General features: G+C 42.4%; 1 protein-coding gene across 1 annotated transcript in view; it reads right to left on the bottom strand.

The window, feature by feature from the left end:
• Window positions 1-267: 267 nt before the first annotated feature.
• The window catches only part of LOC126416319 (uncharacterized), a 60,861-nt gene continuing 36,975 nt past the window's right edge, over window positions 268-24,153 (bottom strand). Inside the window, exons 2-3 of the mRNA XM_050083981.1 lie at window positions 18,752-18,884; window positions 268-516 (exon numbers count right to left, since the gene is read on the bottom strand). Of these exons, the coding sequence (XP_049939938.1) occupies window positions 423-516; window positions 18,752-18,884 (227 nt within the window). The 3' untranslated portion in view covers window positions 268-422. The remainder of the gene's footprint in view (window positions 517-18,751; window positions 18,885-24,153) is intronic.

Here is a 24,153-nt window from a genome sequence, read left to right as displayed (position 1 = left end):
TATATTAAACAAATAATTTAGAAAGTTTGTTTATTTGATATGTCGTAAGTTACTGATGTGAGGAAAACCCGTTGAAAATTTCTGTGTAGTAGCGAACAGACCAATCAAATAAGCATAAGTATTACATGCTACCCAACTCTAAACTGTGTCTTAAGAGAGCAATTACATTTTTATTTCAGTAAGTAAAGAATGTAATTAAGTATTTTATGTTGCTTTTTTCCTTCATTCAAAAAATGCTGTACGTTTATTGATTGCTATACACTCATGGAAATGAAAATCCAGCTTTATTTAAATTTTTAGTACACTACAGATAGTAAAAAAGTTACATAAGAAATGTTGGTATTCTAAAACTATTATTTACTACGAATACACATGGCTGTAAGGTCCACCGTGGGAGTAATGTGAGATATCAGTTGCTGCCATCAACATTTTAACTGTGGGCAGCACTGTGGGTATGGCAAGTTGGGATTCGGTGTGTCCAATACACATCCAGCCGCAACACCTATACTACCACATCTGCAACAAAATAACAAATTTTGAAAGAGAATATAATAACCATGACTTAACTACATAAAATATATAAAGCAGTGAATGCTGTAGACCAGCAACTGGAGCTAGAAATGGCAGTGGTGAAGTCTTAAAAGTAAAAAAAAAATTAAAAGAAAATATTCTTAATTGTCTAGATCACGTACATTATAAAACAATAACGTGTGATGACAAGTATCAATTCACTAAGTAAGTATCTTCTGCTCTGAGAGCAAACTAAGAACGGAAAACTGCCTTAAGTTAAATTTTACAGACAAAACACGGAACTTATGACAATTTTTAAAGTGGTGAAGTAAATAAGAGTAAATGTACCACTCATGAAAAAATAAATGTCAGCTTGCAGCGTACTGTAAACCCTGCATCCTATATGTCGTTGGTTCTACTTAAGAGATTGAAAATGACCGTCAGATAAGCGTGGACTATATATAAATTAACAAAGTTACATCAAAAAGGTTGTCTAAAACGTGCCATGTCCATATGTGTGACACTTTCAATTTCAAACGGAATAACCAGCAACATAAAACCAACTATTTCAAAACCTTTAATAACAAGAGAAACAAACAAAAATTTGTTCTAATCTGACAATGACTACAAAGATAAAAAAACGGTAGTGTACAAAAAGCAACCCACCATGTCTAATTAGATTGCAGTCAATCAAAACTTTTGTCAAGTTTTTACAAATCTAACTAGATAATAATCTGAGGTAGCACGAGAATATGAGTACATACGTTACCCAAAAAGCTCAGTTCTGCCTGCTTTGCACTTACAAATCTTTCTCACTGTGTGAAATTGCAAGCAGTATTCCTGGCATGTGTAATGATAGCTGAACACCTTGAAAGTATCTTTAGGGACCTAGTGATTCTCATACTTGAGTGGCAACACATTTACTCCTAATAGTATTTATACTAAATACTGAGTGGATTTAGCACGAACTATGAAATGCACAAGCGCAATACCAGAACTGGTAGCTTTATCCATTATTCTCGTTGGGGTGACTGTTATGGATGTGTTTTACCCTCCATATCAGTGTACTTGTATCATCAGCCAATGTCACTGGACTTGAAAAGTCATCCACTGTCTTTGAGAAACAAATCACGAGAATGTAGGTCAAGAACAGGAGTGCGCCAGGCATAATACTCTCTGAGGAAACCATTTAAGAGTATCGTCTTTCCGAAATTAGTTTTTCTTCTGGACCCTGTTTCTGTTCTGAAGCTACTACCCCATCAATACAAGGGAAACGTCTTCGATGCTGTACCATTTTAGACTTTTATGACGTTCGCAATTGAAGGGTTTGGTAGGATCATTGAAATGCCAACAGGATATTTTTTATTCTTTAATTCAGCTTAGTTTCAAGACAATTGAGAGATATTTACAGTGAGACATATACCACCGTTAAACTGCCTGCTGGCTTCTTTCTCGGGTTCTTCGGCGGACGTTAGTCACATGATTTTTCTGACGTTTGGCCAGTACGGGTGGCTGCCATTGTCAAAGTTTCACCCTCCATTGCTGGTGGTGGAATGGAACCGAACTCGCAGCCGCAAACTTTATGTACCTGGCGCGCCAACGTCCAAGGGCTTCTCCGCAGTCATTTCCAGTGCGGTTCTCCTCTTGCTATCTGCGACGGTCGTTCGCTGCACCACGGGAATCCAGGACCCGTGTGCCTTGAGGCTTTCTTCTTTGTTGTTGAAGCTGTACTTGTGTTTATGTATTTCTACAGCTTCTCTGAGCAACGGATGTGTTAGTTCTTCTCTACAGCCACAACTTCCTTGGCGGAGGATTTTACTACGTGGTCCTTATCACACAGCGCGTGTTCTGCCACAGCCAATTTCTCCACCTGACCCAACTTGCAATGCCGCTTATGATTTGTGATCCTGGTGTTAATTGATCGTCCAGTCATTCCGACGTAAACTTATCCATATGTGCATGGTATGCAGTATATTACCGACATTGCAAGTGGGTCCCTTTTCTCCTCTGCCGATCTGAGACACTCATCTTCATTGTCGGTTTGAAATAGTCTTTACGCCGTGTTTGCGCCATATACGGCCGATTCTGTCTGTCTTTCTTTTTCTAATTTGTCATTTTGCCGAGTATTTGGTTCTGTTGTACTTCTAATATAACTTGTGGAGTATCCATTGCTCCTCAGAACGCTTTCCAAGTGTTGTGTTTCGCGGCTGAAGTGCAGTGGCTCACATTTTCGTCTTGCTCGCGTTACGAACGTATTAATCATGCCATTTTTCTGGCTCGGTTATTGATTTGAAAGTTTGTGCAGGTATCTGTCTGTGTGTGTCGGTTTTCGGTGCACGCCGTGTCTCAGACTTTCACCATCCCTTGTGACCAGCACATCTAGAAATGGCAGTTCTTTGCCCTTTTCTACTTCCATGGTCAATTTTGATTTGGCATGGAGGCAGTTCAAATTTCTTAGGACGTCAGCGAGCTGTTCTTCACCATGGCTCCACACGACGAAGGTATCATGGACGTATCTGTACCAGATCATAGGTTTACAAGGTACCAAATCCAGTGCCTATGCTTCGAAATGTTGCACAAGGAAATTGGCCACCACTGGACTAAGATGACTACTCATGGCGACGTCTTCCAAGTGTTTGTAGAAGTTAATATTCTACTTGAAATAGCTCGTGGTGAGACATGCATGAAAGAGCTTTACGATATCTTGCGGGAAAATGAACCGATGTGCTTCAGAGAGTCACTGAGCGGCACTTTCGTAAACAAAGAAACAACACCAAAGCTGACCAGCATGTCGTTTGGTGCAGGTTTGAATTCCTTCAGTTTCTCAATGAAATGTCCTGAGTCATTTATGCATGCGCCAGTATTCCCCACCTACTGCTGGAACAGAGAGGTCAAGTGTTCTGACGGTTTATACATCGGTGAGCCAGGAGCGCTAACAATCGGTTTTAGTGGAGCGCTATTCTTATGCGTCTTAGGTAATCCACACAGCCGAGGTGGTTGGGCTTCTGTGTTGCCCAGGTTCCTCAGTATGTCCGCAGGCAGACAAGACACCCTGATTAAGGGGATACGGAATCACCTATCCCCGCAATGTTAATATATGCCTACTATAGGGAACATTTTCTCACAAACTACTGGAGACAGAGAGGTAAAAATTTTACTGTATGTGCATTCATATGTTACAACAATACTGAAACAACAGTTTATTGTCAAAGTATTTTCTTACAGAGATATTGTACATTTATTTTTAAGTAAATTTTTTCCATCGCTTTTTACTAGACTATCACCCCTAAGTCTTTTGTAAATCAAGTAATTAAAAAATCGTTGTTTCAGTATGTAATAGGGACCTACGTCACTACGTCATAAAAATTTCAGACTTCTAGGTTGACCAGTACCTGAGATAATGTTCCTAGATGAAGTAAAAAGTAAACTTACGGGAAACGGAGAAAGAAGATTAAAACATTCCTGATCCGTAGCTAATACCCCCTTCACAGTCTTCATAATCATCTTCAAGTCTTCTTTTGGCACCCCTCTGCACCTGTCTTGCTTTTTTCACTAATGTCTTGATTATATTATCAGCATGCCTTAGTCTGTGCTGATCTAAAAAGAACATAGCACGTACCGTACGGGAACCAACACACATACCCAACTTTTGAAGGACCTGGCATTTAGTTATATTTCCAAGATTGAAGGTTGCCACAGCATCATACACACCAAAATGTAGTGTATTAATTCCGACAAACACTGTTTTTGGGAGACGATGCCATATCACACTATTCAAGCACTCGTTGGGGTTCTGCGTTTTTCCGTGAAGACATTTCATCAGAAGACTTCTGTCAGCCAGATCTCTGAAAATGGGCTTTATTTCTGCCATGATGGCTGATGGTAGACTGTGGTGGTGAATGTATTTCTCTCCTGTTGTTAGTCCCCTATTGTATTTACACCAGCTGTTTTCACCTTTGGGGCACAAACCATGTTGTGGATGCTCATCCGTGGATGCGGTGTGGAAATATAAAGCCCATATAGCTCTCCTCATTTCTTCAAGATTGCCTGTATTTTGCCTGATTGCAAGGCCATAGCAGTTCTGAATGTGGTCTATTATGGAATCAGTCAATCTTCCTCTGCCATCCAAGGTTTTCCCATCATCTAGTTTTTTCCCTTTCATAACTGATTTTAACCTTCTCAGCCTGGCACCCATTCTCTTCTGCACATGTCCTATACATTCAAGTTTGCTTATATTTACACTGTTCCCATATGGTTTGCTTTCCAAAACTTCTTTGAATGCTTTAGAGTCACCATCTCCCAGATATTTGACATAGCGAACATTATACCACTGTGAAGAGCGATGAAAAATTTTCTTCACCCCAGCAACCTCCATGCCACCACTACTACCATAATAATTAGCAATACAGTCATCACTGTGTTCATTTTTCAGCCTGCCTGTGCACCTACAGTATTTAGACATTATTGCAACATCAATAACCTTGCCAGTATCAACACTAGTTGCTGTTACAACACCATTGTTGGAGGTGTGGCCCCTTTTCTGCCATGTGCCATCAAACGCCACTGTGAGGTCACGACTGCCGTCATTTTCTTCCACTGCTTCTTCCACAGCAACCTGCATTGACTTCTGTGCTACATCTTCAACTGCAGATCCTAGTACATAATTGTAAGCTTCAAACTTTGAAGGTGCACTTGGAAGATTTAGAACACCACATAGCATATCACCAGCTGCTTTGCCCTTACCAATTGCTCGCAATCCATAAACTAACCTAATATTTACACTATAAAGTTCAGTTTTCTTGTATCCATTATTTACAGTTACTGAAACCGAACTTGGAAACTTACAGCTGTATTTACAAACACTGCATATTAAATTAAACTGGGCAGCCAGGCCAACATGGGATTCTACTTTCAGAGAAACGTTTCCATGACATTTTTTGCAGCACAAACTGTTTTCAAGAGCTTCACACAATATATTCGTATCAATGAGTTCAAAAACTTCATTCCCTCTATCAAGTAAATTATATTTCTCTTCCAAATCTCTTAGTTTTTTATGAGAAGCACTGTTTTCATTTGGTGTAAGTTCGTTCGGCAAATCAGTAACAAGTGGATTCACATTTTCCAACAGTGATGATGATGAACTGCTTTGCTTTGCTAATGAATCATTATTTCTTTTCTTTTGCCAGTTCACACGCTTTTTAAATACTTTTGCTTTAGCTCTAGGCATTTTCACTGCGAAAAATGAAGCACTAAATACGAAATAACTCAACAACAACTACTTTCTTATATCACACTGTTTACAAAACAGTCCCGCCACAAAGTCAAAGAGTAACTTGAGGAAACCAGAGAGAAACATTTTCGGGCAACTAGTGTATAAATAGTCGCTGGAAACCGGGATATTTGAATTCATGTCACTTTAAAGGTACTGCCAAAAAGTTCATGGTCAGCCACGAGAGACGTGTATAACTAAAGCGCAATACCCGATCTCACAAATATATAAAAATAAAATAGTTATAATTGTAGTAGAGCTATGTATGATACGTCATTTTAAAGAGGAAACATGGCAGAATATAATACGCCAATAAAAAAAAATTCGATTTTTTAACCCAAAATCCGATTCCGTATCCCCTTAACCGATTCGTATCCCTTGTGATACGCTGTGGAGGATTTGTCCTTAGTTTTCGGCACGTCGTCGGATCTAATAGGTCCCGGATGTTCTGCTCATAATCTTCCGTCTTAATTACGACGGTCGCATTTCCCTTATCGGCAGGCAGTACCACATCCTCTTGTCGGCGTTAAGATCCTTGATAGCTTTTACCTCTTGTTTCTTCAGGTTCCAAGCTGGTGATTTTGCTCGGCGCAGTATTCTGGCTGTTTCAGTGCATATTTCCTCTGCTCTTTCACAAGGAAGGCCCCGAATGGCCGCTTCGGTTTTAGCAATGATGTCCTTGATAGGTAAAGTTCTCGGGATGACAACGAAATTACCTCCTTTTTGAAGCACGGATACTTCCTCTTCGGTCAGTTGTCGTTCAGTGAGGTTGACCACTGTGCGTGACATGTTGGGAATCGCCTTGTCAGTCTGCTGCCGGCATCTTGCAAGTTTCTTCTTCTGCTGCTCAGTGCAACGCTCGAGTTCGTTCTGCATAGCCGCGCGGGATTAGCCGAACGGTCTAGGGCGCTGCAGTCATGGACTGTGTGGCTGGTCCCGGCGGAGGTTCGAGTCCTCCCTCGGGCATGGGTGTGTGTGTTTGTCATCATCATCATCTTGGACAGTTTCCAGCCACTGGCTGGGTCTGTCGGGAACACAAGCCTCTCCATCGTGTTCTGTCCTTCCACCATTCCCCCTCTTCCACCTTCGTCCAGTTCTCTCCTCTTCTCGTCACACATTCCTTCACTCCCTTCACCCATCTATCTCTTGGTCTTCCTCTGGGCCTCTTCCCCTCCAGTTGCAGATCAAACATCCTCTTTGGAATTCTTCCCTCATCCATTCTCTTCATGTGTCCATACCACTGCAGTCTTGATTTTTCTATCCTGTCCTGTACTGGTTCCTCCTTTAGTCTTTCCCTCACATACACATTTCGCAATCTGTCTCGTCTTGTTACACTCAACCTGCTCCTCTGGAACTTCATTTCACTAGCCTGTATTCTACTTTTGTCGCTTTTGTGCATTACCCATGTCTCACTTCCGTATGCCAATATGGGGACAAAGTAGGTTCGGTATATAATTCCCTTTGATTTCTGTGGCACCTCCTTGCTCCAAATAAGCCCCCTAATGCATTTGTAGAACTGCCCTGCTTTTCTGCACCTTTCATTAATTTCCATTGCGTTTCCCCCCTTACTTTCAATCATGCTTCCCAGGTACTTGAACTTCTCTACCACTTGTAGTTTTTCCCCTCCACAAGTTATATCCACATTTGGCCTATTCTTCTTCCTTGTTGTGACAATTATTTCACTTTTCTTTGCAGAGAAATGCATTCCATATTGTGCTGCCGTTGCCTCCCATACATCTAACTGCTCTTGCACCTCCTTCTCGCAATTTCCCCATAACATCAGGTCATCGGCAAAAAGCACTGCTTTCATTTTATGATCTCCAATTGCATCTGATACTTGCTGTAGGATTTCATCCATAACAATAATAAACAATAAAGGCGAAAGTGCACTTCCCTGTCGCAGCCCATTTTCCAGCTTGAACCATGCAGTACGTTCCCTCCCCACTTTCACACAACTCTCACTTCCCTCATACATTTTTCTGACTTTTTGTGTTATCTCTTCATCTATCCCTTTTGCGTTCAGCACATCCCAGAGCTTGTCCCTACAGATACTGTCATACGCCTTCTCAATATCTAAAAAGGCCATGATTAAGTCCTTCCCGTACTCATAGTGCCTTTCCTGCAGTTGCCTTACCGCAAATATGAGGTCCGTTGTTGATCTTCCCCGTCTGAAACCATACTGCTCCTCTTGCAGTCTACTTTCAATACTGCTTCTTATTCTCTTCTCCAGGATCTTTTCACAGATTTTTCCACAGTGACATAGCAGGGTGATTCCTCTGTAGTTCTCACATCTCCTTTTATCCCCTTTCTTGAAGATCGGGACTATAATTCCTTTCTTCCAATCCTCAGGAATTCTGTTCTCTTTCCACACCACCCTCAGCACTCTGTATAGCCACTGGGTTACTACGTCTCCTGCTGCTCGTATCATATCCACTGTTACTTCGTCCCAACCTGGTGCCTTGCCCCCTTTCATCCTCTTTATGGCTTCTTCCACTTCATTCCAAGTTAGATCATCAATTTCCCCACTATTATAATCGTCTGCTGCCTTAGGCTCTCCATCGCTGTTATTTACCCGCTTGCCGGCATTCAACAGATCTTCAAAGTACTCCTTCCAAATCTTTTTGAGCTCATGCATTTCCTCCACAACTCTTCCATTATTATCCATGATCCTCAGGCACTCGCTTCTGTCGTTCCTCTTATTTCTTACCATGGTGTAAAGTACTTTTTTGTTCCCTTCACTGTCCTCTTCTAACATTCTTGTCCATTTTTCCATCCACTTCTTCTTCTCCGCCCTTACTATGGTCTGTGTCGCTTTCTTGTTTTCCTTATATTTTACCCTAGCTTCCTCTGTTCGGGTCTGGAACCATTCTCTGAAGGCTTTGTTCTTTCGAAGTACTGCCTCTTTACATATGTTGTTCCACCATGGGGTTTCCTTACTTCTCCTCTTTGTGCTAGTTCTTCCGCACACAGTCTCAGCTGCCTCAACTAGAGCCCTCTTAAAATCTCCCCATTCTTCTTCCACTGTTCTCTGATCTTCCTTTGGCAGCTTCTTCCTTATCAGTGTCTGGTACTGGGTCCTCCGTTCATCCTCTTTCAGCATCCATGTCTTCAACCTTTTCTCCTGTATATCTGTTGCCCTCCTATCTTTTTTCTCTCTCAGGGTGGCTACCAACAGCCGATGGTCACTGTCTAAGGCCTCAGATGGAATGACCTTAACATCTGTGAGGCTGCTCATCATCTGCCTATCCACTAGTACATAGTCTACTACTGAAGTTTGGGACCAGTCTCCACTGTACCAAGTTATTTTGTGGCTACTTCTCTTCTTGTACCAGGAATTTGCGATCGCCAGCCCATTCCTCTTGCAGAATTCCAGCAACAATTTTCCTTCTCTATTTCGGTTCCCCCAGCCCTCTGGTCCCATTATCTCTTCGAATCCTTTCCTGTCTGTGCCAACATGTGCATTGAGGTCCCCTATCATAATCTGATTACCTCCATTTAGCTGCTTTTGCATGTCATCTTCAAATTCCTCCTTCTCCTTTTTTGTACACCCCACCTGTGGGGCGTATGCTTCGGTGATTTCAATGCTTTTTCCTTTCACTCGTACTCTGGCTTTTATCATTCGATCATTGATACCTTCCACCGCCTCCTGCAGACCCTCTCTGACCACTATTGCCACTCCATTTCCTCCCCTCTCATTCCCTATCCAGTACAGTTTACATCCTTTACTTAGTGGTTTTTCACCAACTCCTCTCCACCTAGTCCTAGCAAGTCCCAAGATGTCCAATTTCCTCCTTTCCATCATTTCTACAATTTCTTCTAACTTCCCAGTTAGAGTCCTTACGTTTAAGATGCCCAGTCGTAAACCATCTCGTAATCCTTTTCCATTGCTTGGTCGGTTTCCTTTAAATCCGTTCCGTGATCCGAGGCATGTTCCCTTTTTAAAAGCAGTTGATTTATCCACTACTGGCTTGCTAGGCCTATCACAGCTTCACCAGAGCCCCGTTAGCCGTCACGTTTCAGGGTTCCCATAGGGCCTTCCCAGCTACCGTAGCGGTCCTGGGGCACACGAAGTCCCCGCTGTACATCGCCCCTATAGGCAGTCCCCTACTTTGTGCCGTTGCACATCTCCCACGACTTGGACGAGGGGTTGGACTTATGGGAGACTGTGTGTGTTTGTCCTTAGGATAATTTAGGTTAAGTAGTGTGTAAGCTTAGGGACGATGATCTTAGCAGTTAAGTGCCATAAGATTTCACACACATTTGAACATTTCGTTCTGCATGCTCCTGTGGGTGATGCTGTCGATTTTGTCCCAGTCGTCTCGATGCATGATGCTGTATAGTTGATAGAAAACGTCCAAAAGTTCCTGATCCGTTCTTGCCAAGTCTCTCCGTGTTGTATGAATTCGCTCACGAAGAAAAGCTTGTTCCACTCTGTCGTACATACGATGTGCTTGATCGGTAGTGAATAGGCGCTTAGGTTTCAAGAACTTCGGTGTAGCACCTTCATCCCGACATCGCGACAGAAAGGCGAGAGAGAGGACATCAATCGCGCTTCCTTCCTCCGTCGTTGGTCAAGGCGTCGGTACAATCTGCAAATTTCCTCCCCGTAGCGGCGAAATACAAAAATTGTTAAGGCTTTCATGGCCGCTTGATGACAAACTGCCTGCTGGCTTTTGTCTCGGATTCTTAGGCCGACGTCGCAGGTAGCAAGAGAACCGCACCGGAAATGACCGCGGAGAAGCCCTTGGACATTGGCGTGCCATGTACGGTATGATTTGCGGCCTCGAGCTCGGCTCCAGTGAACCACCAGCAATGGAGGGTGAAACTTTGAAAATGCAAGCCACTTCTTCTTCTTCTTCTTTATCGTCGTTGTCCCACGTCACGTAGGGTCGGCGTTGCTCTTCTGGATCCTTCTTCTCCATAGTACTCTATCCATTGCCTCTTCCTTCTTCCATCCTTTCCCCCTTAGGTCCCGGATATCTTAACCTTCCACCTCATCTTCGGTCTTCCTCTCCTTCTCGCTCCTTCAATCTTTATATCTTCAACTCTGTTTCCGATATATTCTTCCCCTTTTCTCTGTAAGTGTCCGTAACACCTTAGTCTGCTCTCTTGTATGCCCTTCCTGCCGCCAACCACCTTCCCTTGTTAGAGGAGCGGAGGCTTGCTAGTTTTGGTCCGCCCTGGGTATTTTATTTCCCCAGTACCCACCATATCTGGTGAGCGTTTCCCTATCCGCCACCCGAGGAGGCGCCCGATGGGAGACTAGCAAATCCACACGGGCTTGAAAATGCCAGCCACTCATGCTGGCGAAACGTGGGAAAGATCATCAGACCAACGTCGGCCGAAGAACCCGAGACAGAAGCGAGCAGGCAGTTTCTCAATAAGCGGCCACGAATGCCTTAACAATTTTTACATTTAACACTATTAGTTTTTATTCTTATGAGCTAAACTGAACAACAGCGTGGTAATAGTTATACCAGGTAAGCAAGATCCTATTGAGATCTAAGGTCTCCCAAGCATGGAGTGCGCAGTATGAGAAACAGCATAATAACTCCACGTGATATTTCATTTATGTTTTCCCTAAAACATTTCTGGCAAGTATTGCAGCAATTTGTTTAACAAGACCAATGCTGATACCTTCCCTTCCTTCCTCCTTTTGTAAAGTTACCCGTAAATTAGGCGAGCTAAACAACACCCCAGTACTGGTAAGAGATGAATTTGCTTGCACGCCTGAGTGCTGGTGGACAGCCCCAGGATCTCAAAGTGGCCGGCCGGTGTGGCCGAACGGTTCTAGGCGCTTCAGTCTGAAACCACACCACGGCTACGGTCGCAGGTTCGAATCCTGCCTCGGGCATGGACGTGTGTGCTGCCCTTAGGTTAGTTAGGCCTAAGTAGTTCTAAGTTCTAAGGCACTGATGACCTGAGATGTTAAGTGCCATAGAGCTCAGAGCCATTTGAACCATTTTTGATCTCAAAGTGCCGTAGCTGGTCGAGAGGCAGCCACCATTGCTGGCGAGCACATGTGTGGTGGGCACAAAGGCTTCTTCGGAAATGAGGAAAATCCCGTTTGGACGACGCATCGATAGCTTAGGGGGGCCGGCTAACCTCACAGCAATGGTGGGCTGAGACAAATTGAATGATTTTCTCTTACATCTCTTTGAGAATCTATAATAACTCACAGTCAAATATTAGTGAAAATCTGATCTTCGATCTCAGAAAAATGAGGCACATCCAATGACACAACAATATTTCAATATCTTTAAAACTACAGAAGCTAATATTTCACAGCGAATAAAAATTTTCACAATGAACTTCCGAATCAACAATTTTAATTGCTTCATGCAATAACAACAAACGATGTCTCAGATGATATCATTGGACGACAGCTATCATCCCTGAAAGCCACTCACCTGGATCTATTTTGTATATTGACTTATGACGTCTTTTATAAGTTTTTTGTTACGCAAATGTTTGTCAGAACATTTTACCCTCCACATTTACACAGCAAATGAGAAAGCAAGAATACCTCACATTTTGTCGTACTTGCGAATTTATTTAGTGAAATGCGTGTACTATTTTGCCAGTAACTCCATTTAAATCTTGATTGCAGTTACTATTAAAAGAACTGTGCTGATTTAAAAATGGCCAGTCCCGTGTGCAAGTCGACACCAAAATTGAACAGAGAACCAAAAGGCGCTTGCGTCAAGCAGGCCTAACAGTACAGAAGGACAATCTGTTGTCCTTTTCTCGTGAGCACCTTTTTACATGAATATTGGCATATTTATTTATGGAGAAAACTTGATTTATAATTACTATAAATTATCTGAGTGTGACAATGTTTATGAAAGTCCTTAATTTAAATGTTGCTGTCATACGTTAGTTTAGTCCGGGAAGTGGTCAGCTTCCATCAAAAGTGGCTTCTGGCGTTCCCCAACGTAGTGTTATAGGCCATTTGCTGTTCCTTTTCTATATAAACGATTTGGGAGACAAGCTGAGCAGCCATCTTAGGTTGTTTGCAGATGTCGCTGTCGTTTATGGACTAGTAAAGTCATCAGAAGTTCAAAGCAAATTGCAAAACGATATAGAAAAGATATCTGTATGGTGCAAAAATTTGCAATTGACCCGAAATAGCCGGCCGGTGTGGCCGAGCGGTTTTAGGTGCTTCAGTCTGGAACCGCACTACCACTACGGTCGCAGGTTCGAATCCTGCTTCGGGCGTGGATGTGTGCCTCCTTTGATTAGTTAGGTTTAAGTAGTTCTTAGTTCTAGGGGACTGATGACCTCAGATGTTAAGTCCCATAGTGCTCAGAGCCACTTGAACCATTTTTTTGACCCTAAATAACGAAAAGTGTGAGGTCATCCACATGAATGCTAAAAGGAATCCGTTAAACTTCGGTTACACGATAAATCAGTCAAATGTAAAGGCCGTAAATGCAACTAAATACAATTATGAACAACTTAAACTGGACGGAACACTTAGAAAACGTTGTGGAAAGGCTTACCAACGAGTGCGCTTCATTGGCAGAACACTCAGAAAATGTAAGAGATCTAGTAAAGAGACTACCTACACTACGCTTGTCCGTCCTGTTTTAGAATACGGCTGCGCTGTGTGGGATCATTATCAGATAGGACTGACGCAGTACATTGAAAAAGTTCAAAGAAGGGAGCACGTTTTGTATTTTCGCGAAATAGGGGAGAGAGTGTCCATGAAATAATACAGGATTTGGGATGGATTCCATTAAAACACATGCCTTTTTCGTTGCGGAGGTATCTTCTCGCGAAATTCCAATCACCAACTTTCGCCTCCGAATGCGCAAATATTTTGTAGACGCCGACCTGCATAGGGAGAAACGATCACCTTGATAAGCTAAGGGAAATCATTGCTCACGCGGAAAGATGTAGATGTTCGTTCTTTCCGCGCGCTATACGAGATTGGAATAATAGATAATTGTGATGGTAGTTCGATAAACCCTCTGGGATTCACTTGAATGTAATTTGCGGAGTATCCTTGTAAATGTAGAAATCGTGTCTGCAGAACTTAAGAACGATGTATTTTTGGTGGGGATGGCCTTCAGCCAGTGGCAAATCAGATAATAGCGGAACATTACAGGAGTCGATTGGAGACCGGGACTTCTCGAATGAAGAAGTCAAGGGAGAGATTCCGGACACTTTATGTCGAGGCTTTGAAGAGGACAGACCTGCCTGCGGTAGCGTGCGTGATTAGATGAAGGAGATGTTTGATTCTGGGTGGTGAGCGGCCGCTGTCATATTTGTGAAGAGACCTTATATTTCGGGTGGTCTGAATGTGCTCCCGACTAGAACTCTAACTTCTGCTCGTATCAAGAAACTGACCATAGACAGAGTATGAGTAACTATTCGTTGCTTTGCGTGTGTCAGTTTGTGAATCATCACGCTGAACTTTGAACTGTTTTGAGCTGATGAATATTTCGTGTGTTGTGATAACGAAATGGACTTTGTTTTAGGGAGTCTTTTATGACTATTTGCTTTGGGCATTTCGCTACCACCCTCGTATTGCCATCAACGCGGCTTTACTGCGTTTGATAAGGGTATTTCCTCTCTGCATTTCAACTATATATCGTAGGACCACTTCCCTTTTATTTGAGATGTCCTTTCTAGAATAAACATTGTTCAACATAATCAATTACAGACTTTAGAACAGAACCTTTGTTATTAAGTTATTCATTTAACTTTTATTTTGCATTTCTGTATATTTCATTAACTTTCAATTCTATCCAATGCATAGATTGTTTGACTGCAGAATCACAGCTACAGTTTATTATTTGTGGCGAATTTTCTGCGGGGCGTGAAAGCAGACGTGCGCAGCTCGACTCTATGACTATGTCAAGCTATTCTTTTTAAACAGATCCGGACATAGACCAAGTGCCTAAAGTAGGAGTAACCACAGGTAAAGAGACAACTGGTCTGCTCGTATGGGAGGCTGTTTTGAAGAGCAACTACTCCGCAGTAACCATCAGGTACCTTCACACATTGTTCACATAATACTCAGCCTCTTGTAACTGTGATGTCAAAACTCTTGTTTTGCATTTTAAATGGGCAATAAACCTTGTGCGCTTACTCACACTGATGACCTCATCTCTATAAATTTTCTTCAGAAGGTTGTGGGTTTATTCCAATGACGTGACATGTTTCCAACTGTGGTACACTAGTATTTTAAGAGACCCAAAATCGTACGTTGTTCCAGGTTAATTTTTTTTTACTTGGCCATCGAGTATTACTTTATGTTCAACTACTGAAACACTAAGTTAAAAAAAATTACTTGAACTTCGTATTAAAAATTGGCGTTGCTAGGAACCCCCTTGGTCATCTGCCATGTGGGCGGAACTGGATAAACAGTTTTTTGACAACAGGACTTACCACGTAATTCAGTGACACTATGTTTTGCTACAGTTTAGCAAGCAGTTCTACTCCATCTGTTGTAATTACACTTGAAATTCAACCCCTGAACATTCACTTCCTATTTCTAAAAAGAAATATGACAAAATTTCTAAAATAATTCACTACATAATATATATGGGAACGCTCCTCTGCATTCAACAAATTGTTTGGAAGGTTAGAGCTTTGTTAAGAAACAAAATAAGTTATACAATATGTTGATCTGTAAGGAAGAAAGGCTCTGTCACTCACTGTTCCTACTTCATATACCTAACATTTGATGTATTTGTGGGAAATAACTTTAGTGGACAGAAAAGGTAAATTAAAAGAAATGTTGATTAGGAATAATTACCTTCTGGAGGCCAAATGAAAGCATTGATATCCATATAAAAGTACATACACTATCCTAGCCTACGACAGTATGGACAACATGCGGTCTGGTATTATTTAATTGAAGCACGATGTCACAGAGGTCTCAAAGGCAAGACAAAGCTACTGGGCTTAATATCTCAGAAACGTAGTAGCTACCATCCAAGTTATTGGTTATACTTACCAGAAGTGACTGTATTGTATATCCAGTGGCAACACCTACAATCTTATCAATGAAATGCAAATCATCTGTATATTCAGGTTTAAATGACCAAGATTCAAATTCTCCCGACATCAACTGGCGTACTTCAACTGCAGTTCGCTATTTTTGTTCTATTTCTGTTGATACTTATCACATAACATCTTTACAAATTACTAACAGTGATGTTCATTGATATTATAAATCTTTTTCTGTCTCCGACGGACTTACAGAGTCAACTGTAAAATTTAAAATTTTTTATTTATTTATGTTGAACTCCAATTTTCTTTCCATTTTTATTTCCTTTATTACTTATTGCGCTGTTTCCTTTTTCTTTTTTGAGTCATCAGTCCTCTGGCGGGTTGATGCTGCAGGCTACGAATTTCTCTCCTGAACCATTTTCTTCATCTCAGTGTAGCACTTGCAACCTACGCCTTCAATTTGTTGGATGTGCTGCGACCTCTTTCTTCTGCAGCTCCCTCCAGTACCATGGAAGTTATTCGCTAATGTCCTAACAAATGCTATCATCCTATTCCTCCTTCGTGTCAGTATTTTCCATATGCTTGTTTCTTCGCCGATTCTGCGGAAAACCTCCTCACTTCTTACCTTATCAGTCCAACATCCTTACGTGCATCACGTACCAAACTCTCCCATTCTCCCCTGTTCCCATTTTCTACAGACCATGGTTTACTGCTATATAACGTTTTGCTCTAAAATACAAGCCGGCTGCTGTGGTCGAGCAGTTCTAGGCGCTTCAGTCTGGAACCACGTGACCACTACAGTCGCAGGTTCGAATCCTGCCTCGGGCAGTTAGGTTTAAGTAGTTCTAAGTCTAGGGAACTGATGACCTCAGATAGTACTTACAAGGGAACCTCCCCATCGCACCCCCCTCAGATTTAGTTATAAGTTGGCACAGTGGATAGGCCTTGATAAACTGAACACAGATCAATTGAGAAAACAGGAAGAAGTTGTGTGGAACTGTGAAAAAATAAGCAAAATATACAAACTGAGTAGTCCATGGGCCACATAGGCAACATCATGCACAATGTGAGCTCAAGAGCGCCGTGGTCCCGTGGTAGCGTGAGCAGCTGCAGAACGAGAGGTCCTTGGTTCAAGTCTCCCCTGGAGTGAAAATTTTACTTTATTTATTTTTGCATAGTTATTATCTGTCCGTTCGTTCATTGACGTCTCTGTTCACTGTAATAAGTTTAGTGTCTGTGTTTTGCGACCGCATCGCAAAACCGTGCGATTAGTAGACGATAGCACGTGCCTCTCCAATGGGAACCGAAAACATCTGGTCGCAAGGTCATAGATCAACCGATTCCTCCACAGGAAAACAAATCTGATATATTCTATACGACACTGGTGACGGCATGTGCACCACATGACAGGAATATGTTGTCGACCCACCTAACTTGTACACTTCGCGATTCTTCTACCTTGCCCGATTTAGGTTTTCTTGTGGATGTGATAATCACTCCCAAAAAAGTGATGAAAACATAAGAGTTTGTCACATAAACTGAAAATAAAAAATAAAAATTTTCATTCAATGGAAGATTTGAACCAAGGACCTATCGTTCCGCAGCTGCTCACGTTACCACGAGACCATGGCGCTGCTGTTGATGTTGCATATGTTCCCATGAACTACTCAGTTTGTATATTTTGCTTATTTTTTCACAGTTCCACACAACTTCTTCCTGTTTTCTCAATTGATCTGTGTTCAGTTTTTCAAGGCCTATCCACTGTGCCAACTTATAACTAAATCTGAGGGGGGTGCGATGGGGAGGTTCCCTTGTTAGAGCCGTTTGAACTATTTTTTTCTCTAAAGTACATCCTCAGAAAGTTCGTCTTCAAATGAAGACCTAAGTTTGAAACTAGTGAACTTTTTTTGGTCAAGAGTGCCCTCTACGACTAAATTAGTCTGCTTTTTTGTGTCCTCGTTGTTTCGCCGGCCGCGGGTTTTTTGCTTCCAAGGAAGCAGAATTCCTCAACTTCGTTTATTTCATGGTCTCAAATTCTGATTTCAAATTTGTCTGTGTTCTCGTTTCTGCTATTCCTCATTATTTTCGTCTGTCTGTTACTGTCCTCGATTTACTCTCAGTCGATATTCTGTACTCATTAGACTGTTCATTCCATTCGACAGCTCCTGTAACTCTTCTATACCTTCACTGACAGTATCAGTGTGATCAGCGAATTTTATGATTGATATTCTTTCGCACTGAACTTTAATCGCACACATGAACTTTTCCTTTTCTCACTCATTGCTCATATGTATAGATTGAACAGTAGGGGCGAAACATTGTATCTCTGTATTACAATTTTTTTTAAAGCTGAGCACTTCACTCATGTCTCCCAGTCTTATTGTTCACTCTTGGTTCTTCTATATATTCTATATTGCCCGTCTTTCCCTATAGCTTACTCCAATTTCTCTCATAATTTCGAAAATTTTGCACAATTTTACACTGTAGAACGCCTTTTTTCCAGGCCGACAAATCTGAAGAATGTATCTTGACTTTTTTTTCAGTTTTGCTTTCAGAATCAAACTCAACGTCAGAACTGCCATTCTAGTGCCTTTACCTCTCCTAAACTCAAACTGACCGTCATCTAACAGAGCCTCAAATTTCTTTCGCATTCTTTTATATACTTGGGTATAAGAGCTCTATGCACAGACTAAATTCCTAGGGAGACAGGCTACAACGACTCGCCCTCTATGTACAGACTGAATTGCATAGGATATAGGCTGTAACAATGACTAACTTCCTCTCAATTACTATCTCCCATTCATATCCTTCGACTCTTACAAATGCAGTCTGGTTTCTGTACAAGTCGTGGATGACGTTTCGCTCCCTGTATTTGTCCCTGAACGCCTCAGAATTTTAAAAAGAGTTTTCATGTCATAATCGTGCAATGCATTTAGAAATCTAAAAAAATCTACATAACATGAAATTGAGTGAGTAATTAACCACTACAACTTGCACATTAGTACTCACGAGCTGAAGAGCAGCTGGAAGCCAGTGTCGGTGGTCCCACACGAGATGCGCACGCAGTCTTCTTTGGCGGGAGCGCTTTCACCTGGGGCGAGCACTAGCTGTTTCTCTGGGTCGTAGCACTTCCCCGGATGGTCTACAAAGTACGAAACAAGCTACTTACAAGCTATTAACTACACTGCTTAACAGCTGTCAGGTACCTACGAGATATTCATATTGTTGGTGCATCAGAGCGAAGTGTACGCCCTACGTTACAGGTAGCGGACAATGACAATCAGTCTGTTTATAGAATAAAAATCCGCTTCAGTAGCGAGTAATTTTTTTAATTTATTCCACGACCCGTTTCGAAGCTTAAAGCTTCATCTTCAGATGACACAAAATAATTATGGGCACATAAATGTGTGGTGCAGCAGCCAGCGAACACATAACAGTGACCCGGAGATGCGTCTCCTTTGCCATGTCACGTCATGACCGTGGTCTACGGAGCGGAATAAATTGGCCACACAGCGACAGAAAACCAGCATCTTATTCACATGACATGTGCACCGGCTTCCCTCTTGCTGACAACCTATGGTGCGGGTTTGGACTATGTTTGGTATTCGACTGGCTAGATTTCTCTTAGCAGTATGACGGACTAGGATTTTATTTGCGGAATTGCTGTACGAGGTGCATTCAAGTTCTAAGGCCTCTGATTTTTTTTCTTTGGACTGGAAAGAGATAGAAACATGCGCATTGTTTTAAAATGAGGCCGCGTTCATTGTCAATACATCCCAGAGATGGCAGCACCGTACGGCAGATGGAATTTTACCACCAGCGGCGAGAATGAGAACTGTTTTAAATACTTAAAATGGCGACGTTTTCCTTACTTGAACAGTGTGCAATCATTCGTTTTCTGAATTTGCGTGGTGTGAAACCAATTGAAATTCATCGACAGTTGAAGGAGGCATGTGGTGATGGAGTTATGGAAGTGTCGAAAGTGCGTTCGTGAGTGCGACAGTTTAATGAAGGCAGAACATCATGTGACAACAAACTCAAACAACCTCAGGCTCGCACAAGCCGGTATGATGACATGATGGAGAAAGTGGAGAGAATTGTTTTGGGGGATCGCCGAATGACTGTTGAACAGATCGCTTCCAGAGTTGGCATTTCTGTGGGTTCTGTGCACACAGTCCTGCATGACGACCTGAAAATGCGAAAAAGTGTCATCCAGGTGGGTGCCACAATTGCTGACGGTCGACCACATGGCTGCCCGTGTGGCATGTTGCCGAGCAATGTTGACATGCAACGACAGCATGAATGGGACTTTCTTTTCGTCGGTTGTGACAATGGATGAGACGTGGATGCCATTTTTCAATCCAGAAACAAAGCGCCAGTTAGCTCAATGGAAGCACACAGATTCACCGCCACCAAAAAGATTTCGGGTAACCGCCAGTGCTGAAAAAATGATGGTGCCCATGTTCTGGGACAGCGAGGGCGTAATCCTTACCCATTGCATTCCAAAGGGCACTACGGTAACAGGTGCATCCTACGAAAATGTTTTGAAGAACAAATTCCTTCCTGCACTGCAACAAACGTTCGGGTAGGGCTGCGCGTGTGCTGTTTCACCAAGACAACGCACCCGCACATCGAGCTAATGTTACGCAACAGTTTCTTCGTGATAACAACTTTGAAGTGATTCCTCATGCTCCCTACTCACCTGACCTGGCTCCTAGTGACTTTTGGCTTTTTCCAACAATGAAAGACACTCTCCGTGGCCGCACATTCACCAGCCGTGCTGCTATTGCCTCAGCGATTTTCCAGTGGTCAAAACAGACTCCTAAAGAAGCCTTCGCCGCTGCCATGGAATCATGGCGTCAGCGTTGTGAAAAAAGTGTACGTCTGCAGGGCGATTACGTCTAGAAGTAACGCCAGTTTCATCGATTTCGGGTGAGTAGTTAATTAGAAAAAAAATCGGAGGCCTTAGAACTTGAATGCACCTCGTATTTCGTAGTGTTGATTACTGACATAACAGCCATCCACAAGTTTGGGTTGTACGACGAACTTTCAACCAGTGCAGTACTTGTAACTAGTGTTTCTGTTCAAATAAAGAGGACAGAAGCAACATTCTAACATTTGGATTTCTTGCTGTTTGTATTCGCAACACGTCTGCTATGTTTTGAAAAGCATATAATCTCCATCTGTCTTCTGGCTGGCGCCTTTTATTGCCCACATGTGGGCAGACTGGCAGCTGCTATAACCTACGCCACACATTGGTCCAATATGGCAAGGAACGTATGCAATGGCGCCGAGATACGACAGAATTGTACTACGTGGTTCTCTGGGACCTTATGTAGCCCACTGTCACCAAACGTGAGGCCCAGGTTCAACACAACATCGCATCATCGCTAAGATGTTGGCCCTTACTGGCGGTTCCTTCGTTATCTGTATTCTGTAATTTCTAATCAATGAGTAAAACTTAATTGTAGAGAAAGTGCCATTGCATTTAAGAACTTTGATTATTATCTTCATGAACATGAATTTATTTTTTATCAGCATTCCTAATTGAAATATTGTACTTTGCTTTGCTGGAGAACAATTCCTTGTAAAATTGATTTCAAATTAAAGGTCTAGAAAGATCGCCAAGTTTGGAGGCCAACGTTAGTGGCCTGACATTTTTTTGTATGTAGTTAAAATTTCTGCATGTTAAACAACTCTCTCTCTCTCCCTGTCTCTATCGCTCTCTATCGTGCTTTCTCAGTTATTGCTGTTCGAACGGTCTGCACGTTTTGATGATGTTGATGTTAGGCTAGGTTTTTATTTCTTAAAAAACTTGCTGAGTTCCCTGCGTTGTTCGGATAAGTATTTATTCTACGCTTCAATTAGTCCATCTTCTCCTCTTCCCCCCCCCCTCACCATCTCCTCCACCCACAACTCTCATCCACGTGCTGCTCTTTCCTCTATCTGCCCTCTCCTCTCTCCCCATTGTCCCCCCACCTGAATAGAAGCTTCCTGGTTCTTACATCGACAGTATTTATTGCCAGATAGTAACATGTGTACTAAGTTTGGTTGAAATCGATCTAAGGGTCTAGGTGGAGCTTTTTACCCCCGCATACTCAAATATCACGTATATTTAACATTTTTCACACATACCGGGTGATCAAAAAGTCAGTATAAATTTGGAAACTGAATAAATCACGGAATAATGTAGATAGAGAGGTACAAATTGACACACATGCTTGGAATGACATGGGGTTTTATTAGAACCAAAAAAATACAAAAGTTAAAAAAAAATGTCCGACAGATGGCGCTTCATCTGATCAGAATAGCAATAATTAGCATACCAAAGTAAGACAAAGCAAAGATGATGTTCTTTACAGGAAATGCTCAATATGTCCACCATCATTCCTCAACAATAGCTGTAGTCGAGGAATAATGTTGTGAACAGCACTGTAATGCATGTCCGGAGTTATGGTGAGGCATTGACGTCGGATGTTGTCTTTCAGCATCCCTAGAGATGTCGGTCGATCACGATACACTTGCGACTTCAGGTAACCCGAAAGCCAATAATCGCACGGACTGAGGTCTGGGGACCTGGGAGACCAAGCAAGACGAAAGTGGCTGCTGAGCACACGATCATCACCAAACGACGCGTCTAGCAATTTGGGATGGAGCGCCATCCTGCATAAACATCATACGTTCCAGCAGGTGTTTATCAGCCAGGCTGGTGATGATGCAATTCTGTAACATATCGGCGTACATCTCACCCGTCACAGTAGCAGTTACAAAACCAGAATCACGCATTTAGGACCGTAACGCTGAACTAGCACATTCCTCATTCTGATAATACAGCTTCACTAAAAGCGCCTTTTCAGGTAGCGTCAACATGCTGCCACTGCTGGCGCATCTGATTCTCTCTCTCATTACAGCTCCTTTTATACACGATTGTCATGCGCAGTCACTGACGTTTTGCTCTTCAGCGCCATCTGTCGGACATTTTGTGAACTTTTTTTTTATTATAATAAAAGAAATAAGTCCCGATAACGGTAGATGTGGTAAATCCAACTCATACCGTGACTTTTTCGTCGTGCAATGGAGTTTCCATGACAGTTCTAGGATTTTCGGTGGCCCAAATTCTGCAGTTGTGGGCGCTGACAGACCCTCGGAGCGTGAAACGAGCTTCGTCGGTCCACAACACGTTACTCTACAAATCGTCATCTTCCGCCATCTTTTGAAATGCTCACACCGAAAATGCCATTCCGCTTCACTAAATCGCCAAGTAACAGTTCATGGTGCCGATGGATTTTGTACGGATAGCATCGGAGGGTACGCCTCAGTGCCAACCAAACAGTAGTGTATGGGAAGCCGGTGCGGCGTGCGACTGCACGAGCGCTGATTTCCCCGTGCATAGACAAACCCGCTACAGTCTCCATTTTTTCCTGAACTGTCTCAGCAGCATTACGCCTTGTGCTCGGTCGGCCACTACGGGGTGTATCGTCTAAACAACCCGTGGCTTCGAACTTCGAAATCATTCTCGCCACAGCTGCATTTTTCAACGGACCTTTACCCCCTTCGAATCCCTTTCCTTTGGCGATAGGACCGTAACGCTGAACTAGCACATTCTCCATTCTGACAATACAGCTTCACTAAAAGCGCCTTTTCAGGTAACGTCAACATGCTGCCACTGCTGGCGCATCTGATTCTCTCTCTCATTACAGCTCCTTTTATACACGATTGTCATGCACAGTCACTGACGTTTTTGTTGTCCAGCGCCATCTGTCGGACATTTTGTGAACTTTTCTTTTTGTTATAATAAAACCGCGTGTCATTTCAAGCATGTGTGTAAATTTTTACCTCTCTGTGTACATTATTCCGTGGTTTATTAAGTTTTCAAATTTATACTGACTTTTTGATCACCCGGTATTTGTAGACGTATTTCACCCCGCAGTTCCATTTTCACACAGCTCAATGTTAATGGCGTCATATCTCCTGAACTATGTGTCGTACAATGATATAGTTCGAAAGTTCATTTAGTGGCCTATGTGAATGCTGTCAGCAAAGTGTGTTGCAAATCTAATTCATAATAAAGAACTAATGAAAGGTCATGCCTAATGCCTCTGTTTTATGCATAGAAAACGATTTTGAGACGGTGTCAGCGAGAAAACGTCTCTTAAAGGTTTAAAATTATATGTAAATTTGGTTAGAAGTCACTAAGTGCTCTCATTTGAAAATACTGTTTGGATATACTCTGTATTCGCTTCGTGAGGTGCGCTCCTTTCGCAACTATCCTTTTGAGAGTTAGGTACTTCTTAGCGCCACAGCGGTTCTTTCCATACATTAAGTGATACGTGTACCAAGTTTTCTGAAACCGATCCAGTAGTTTAGGAGGAGTTGTGTAACATACGTACATACACACATATATTTTTATA

Source organism: Schistocerca serialis, chromosome 8 (assembly GCF_023864345.2).
Source record: "Schistocerca serialis cubense isolate TAMUIC-IGC-003099 chromosome 8, iqSchSeri2.2, whole genome shotgun sequence".
NCBI lineage: Eukaryota > Metazoa > Arthropoda > Insecta > Orthoptera > Acrididae > Schistocerca > Schistocerca serialis.
Note: the sequence above shows the minus strand (reverse complement) of the source record. Positions and strands in the feature narration are given on the sequence as shown.